Source organism: Aplysia californica, unplaced genomic scaffold (assembly GCF_000002075.1).
Source record: "Aplysia californica isolate F4 #8 unplaced genomic scaffold, AplCal3.0 scaffold00555, whole genome shotgun sequence".
Taxonomy (NCBI): domain Eukaryota; kingdom Metazoa; phylum Mollusca; class Gastropoda; order Aplysiida; family Aplysiidae; genus Aplysia; species Aplysia californica.
The window spans coordinates 449,313-454,343 of NW_004797825.1; the positions used below are offsets into that span (position 1 = coordinate 449,313).

General features: G+C 40.6%; 1 protein-coding gene across 1 annotated transcript in view; it reads left to right on the forward strand.

Annotated features, from left to right (window-relative positions):
• Nucleotides 1-2,076: 2,076 nt before the first annotated feature.
• The window catches only part of LOC101846981 (papilin), a gene marked incomplete in the record, with an annotated part of 12,833 nt that continues 9,878 nt past the window's right edge, over nt 2,077-5,031 (forward strand). The window contains 2 exon segments of the mRNA XM_013087189.2: nt 2,077-2,438; nt 4,365-4,433. Of these exon segments, the coding sequence (XP_012942643.1) occupies nt 4,370-4,433 (64 nt within the window).

Genomic DNA, 5,031 nt, shown 5'->3' on the forward strand with positions numbered 1-5,031 from the left:
ACACACACACACACACACACACACACAAGAAAATTACATCGTTGAAAAGTTTATAAGAATAGAAAAGCTCCACGTTTATCCGAATCATGCTTTCGTTTTGGTTGCAAAATCAACATAGAACTAGATCTTGGCGTACACTTAAGAATGAAAACACTATCAGCGAAAACTACGCACTTACAAAAAGAAAAACTATTTCGTTTAACCCATTCTAACCACACGACAACGCTTGAAGGGTAGGCTATCGGAACGGCGTAAATACGTAACGACATAATATGTCGGAACGGCGTAATTTTTGTTATCGGAACGGGGCATACGTTTTCTTTGATCATGATAATCGAATATTAGTAGGTTCAATTTCGGATATTAAATCGACAGAATACTTAGTGTGCATGTTTGTCTGTTTGCGAGTCACGAGTCCAGCACTTTACCAGTACTTACTGACTATGTGTCCCGTGTTGTGTACAAGGGCGGTGTTGGGAAACTTTAAAAAATAGCACAACTTAGCTTTTCAAACAGATTCATGCTTTCGTTAGCTCAAATTTGACCCCCCCCGCATAAATAATGTTTTTGCTGTTCGTTTATGTACTTCGGTGTTCTCATGCATAGTCCCTGCAATAGTGACCAACAGTGTCAGGCAGAGAACTCTGGTCAGCTACTATAGCAATACATGTACATGACAATATATTATTATGTAGCCTGTTTCGTACGAAAATGGTAGACGTGACGTCATCCCAATGCGTTTTTATGAACCCATAATAAGCAACTCGGACTTACATGGCTGAATACCGCGCTCCTTAGCGTATTTAAGGAAAGTATGGAGAGTTGTATAGCTGAAGATTTGGAGGGGGCGTGGGCGGGGGCGTGGTGAGGAGGCTTAAAGACACAAGAGCGACCCCAAAAAATCGTACCGGGCAGCACATCGCACTACACAGCAGTCCTCCTTATCTGCTGATGCAGTAATTCGAAGCGATTCATAATTAACCGTACTATAGAAGTAGGCTTACTCCCTTAAGCTACCAACGGCCTGGTGTGTTGGACCAAGTAAAGTGCAGGCCATCAGTGTGACAGGCTAGGCTTGTTGACAGATATGTCATCTTATAGTTTGACCTCGGAGGAAAGCGGGGTTGTGTGGGGGTGGGGATGGTGATGGGGAGGGCGGGAGGAACATGTTGTCGTCTGCCCAACTTGTACCTGTCGCTGACGGAAACAAGGACCGTAAGAGGCTCGTGAAGTGACCCATGTGACGTCATCCTTTGTCAGATCAGGTATGAATGGATGCAGATTTAGGTGAGACCCTTATTACAGGCCTTCTTGCCTGCGTAGTGCTATCTTCAAAACCTTTCCTTATTTTGCACAACATATGCGGAGAAAGCGGAAGCAACTTTTTAAAAAAGTAACTACGAATATTCAAGAGAAAAGTACAATAAACCACATTATTTTGCGTATTTATTTATAGATAACGCAGGTAGCTGACTCCATTTGCTCCCTTCTTTGGAGGTAGAAAGAAGAAATAAGAACAATACAGAGGAGAACATGTAATTGCTGGTGTTTTATGTCCCCATTGACAGAGAACAGGGAAGATAAAACCAGGAAAAGAATGGAGGTTGGGGCACTCATTTTCTAAAATGAGATAGATAGATAGATAGATAGAGAGAGAAGAGAGAGAGAGAGAGAGAGAGAGAGAGAGAGAGAGAGAGAGAGAGAGAGAGAGAGAGAGAGAGAGAGAGAGAGAAGAGGAGTCAAGAATATAACGGTAACTAATATTTTTAGATGGCAGAATTGCAACAGAAAACGGAAATGATCATGATCGCGGAAGTTTTTGCCAGTGTTTCAAATACATGTAACAGTGAGAGACCTTCCTATCTACATACCTTTCATCCCTTTCTCAAACAACCTCATAGGGCCTACCTCCTCCTCGGCCCCCATTCTCCTGCATATTACTCACTCATCCACCCCAGATAACGAGAGAACAAAGTTGCTAACGGAATTTAACAAAAATATATTATATCTGTCACCTTCAAACCATGATTGTTTTCTTTTTAGACGCAAAAGGGCGATTCCGGTTCAGAAAGGGACCTAACTTTGTGTGGCGAGAAGACGGATCTTGGCCATCAAAGTGTTCCATAAAGAAGGGAGGGGGCAATGTCATGCGGAGATAAATGTGGATCAGGCACACACGCACGGCGCAGGAGGACGAAGAGGGCGCTAGGTGGTCTATAAAAACAAAGTTGCGGAAAACAACTTCAACACATTAACCAACTTCCCCGTTCGAGACTTTAAGATCTGTCTCGATTGGTCTTGGGGCAATTTCTGTCACGGAATCTCGACCACTAAGAACTCAGGTCGAAGTTTCTTTAGCGCGAACAGATTTCCTAGTTTCATTTTTCCTGTAACAATTACTTTGGCGGCAACAGAACGGCTAGAAGAAAGAAAACAAGGTAAGATTTTTGTTCATGTTCAGTTTTAGTTTAGAAATTTGTTTTACTAGATCTACTTGTATTGAACTAAACTCGTCTATCAGTGAAACTTTTGCAGCTTTTAACACGGTTCGTTTGAATTATTAGGATTTCATGATTCAAAAAGAATTTAAGTTTAGTTATTCTGTTTTAAAATATAAGAAGTCTTTTCTGAGAACATTATATAGATGTATCTGTATGCGAGTTTTAAGTCAATATTTTAGTGTCTTGTGAATTTTTACGCAGAAAGTCGAATGGGTTACAAAGGTTTTAAAAAGTCACTTTAATAAATAATAAAAAAAACTAGCATCGCCTAGGGACTCATAAAGTTTTCCCGTGTTTTCTACCCCCTCCCCTTTCTTCCATTTTCCTCCTCCCTCGTGTTTGAATAGAGTCTAATTTTTATATGATTAAAAACACGCTTTTTTTTCTACCTACCTCCTCCTATGCCCAGCTGTATTAAATAAAGGAATAAATTAAAAAACAAACAAACAACAAAACACCCCCCTAATCTTTAGCTTTAGCCTTCCTCTTATACCACGAGGTATCGTGGGGAGATGCAAATGTCGGACGTGGGCCAGTCGAGTTGCTGTTGGATCATCATGTTGTTCCTTTGGATGGTCTTTTTAACTCCGTCGATCCATCTTTTTCTTGGCCTACCTTTTTCTGTGAAGCCACCGAACTGCATGTTGTAGGCCTTTCAGTGTGGTTGTTATGGCCCTATTCTCATTGCACGTCCAAACCACTTTATTTGTTGTATATCGATGTATTTCATGCCTGATTCGACGCTCCCTGAATGTTTAATGTCTTAATTCCCTTTTCTGTCTCTTCTTATGATGTTTATATGCTTTTTAAAGACACCTATTTCATTTTGCATGCATTTTTTTATATTTTGCTGCGCTTTGTTGAGGGTCCAGGTCTGGCACTGGTAGCAGAGAGCTGGTAAGAAAGTTGATTTGATGAGTTGTTTCTTTATCTCCATCGGGATGTTTTGATGGGAGATAATTGATAAGCGATAGTTGGTATACGTATCATGTGTCCGCATTTGAATTTTTGTACTTGCGATTTAATGTCTCTGTCCATTTTTTCATCTGGTGAGAACAATGCTTCCAAGGTATTTGAATTATTATACCTGTTTCAGTTGTGTGTCATTGACTTGGATATTTAATTAATGGGCGTTGGTTTCTGGAGATCTTAATTATTTCTGTCTTAGTTGTGCTCATTTTCATTCCATATTTCTCACTTGCTTAGTTCATACTAGGCTTATGCTTTTGTAGGCTGTCCTGTTCTTGGTGTTAGAGACTCTGGTCTTCAGCGAAGAGCAGTTCCTTGAATTGTTCCGAGTTGCCGTTTCCTTCCTGTGTTAACCTGTCCATTTAGACTATGAAGAGTAATGGTGATAGAACACAGCTTTGTCTGACACCGGATGTCACTTTGTGAACCAGTCAGTGTTTCTTAAACAGCTCAGACTATTTTCGTATACATGTAGTGTCTTTGTTGTTACGAGGACTAAGGAGTAGGTCTTTTACTCCATTTTCTTTCAACGTCTGCCACAGCATGCCCCTGTCGACTCGGTCAAATGTCTTCTCCTGATCCACGAACACTGTGTCCAGGTCTCTGCTGTGTTCTATTGCTCTCTCACATACGTGTCTCAGTGACAGATGGCGTCTGTGCATCTCTTTAGCTTTTTAAATCCAAACTGCATGTTTCTCAGTGGTTTCCCTTTACTATGTGTTTTACTCTACGCTCAATGATTTTTGGCATATAGGCCTATATAAATATTTCCAAAATGACTAAGTAGTGATATCCCCACAATACTTTTTGTTGCTCTTCTTTTTCCACATTGGTACTACGATGCTGTTCTAAAACTTATTAGTACATAATATGTAATCTTTTTTATGTCTCCAGCCACAATGTACACAGCGACCCTTTTCTACACTTTCCTTGTGGCAGCCTTTTCAGCAACGTTTGCCCAAGGTGAGCTGAAAAATCCAGTTTTTTCCTCTTCTTGATTTCTATCTTATGACGTCTAGGCAATTTCTTTTGAAAACGCTGGTTACAATAATATGAGGTCAAGCTTGTCTTCAGTAAATAACATTCCTACTGTTTCGAACTTTGCAATTGTTTTTGTTGTCGTTGCTATTGTCAATGTTGTTGCTGCTATTAATATTGTTATTATTGTTGATGTTTTTGTGAGCATAATTTTTTTGTCGTCGTTGTGATGCTCTGTTGTTGTTTGGCGTGTGTGTGTGTGTGTGTGTGTGTGTGTGTGTGTGTGTGTGTGTGTGTGTGTGTGTGTGTGTGTGTGTGTGTGTGTGTGTGTGTATGTTTGTGAATGTGTGTGTTTGTGTGTGTGTGTGTGTGTGTATGTTTGTGTGAATGTGTGTGTTTGTGTGTGTGTGTTTGTGTGTTTGTGTGAGTGTGTGTGAGTGTATGTGTGTGTATGTGTGTGTGTGTATGTGATTGTGTGTGCGTGCTCGCGCGCGCGCGTGTGTGTGTATGTGTGTGTGAGTGTGTGTGAGTGTGTGCGTGTGTGTGTGTATGTGTGTGTGAGTGTGTGTTTGTGTGTGTGTGT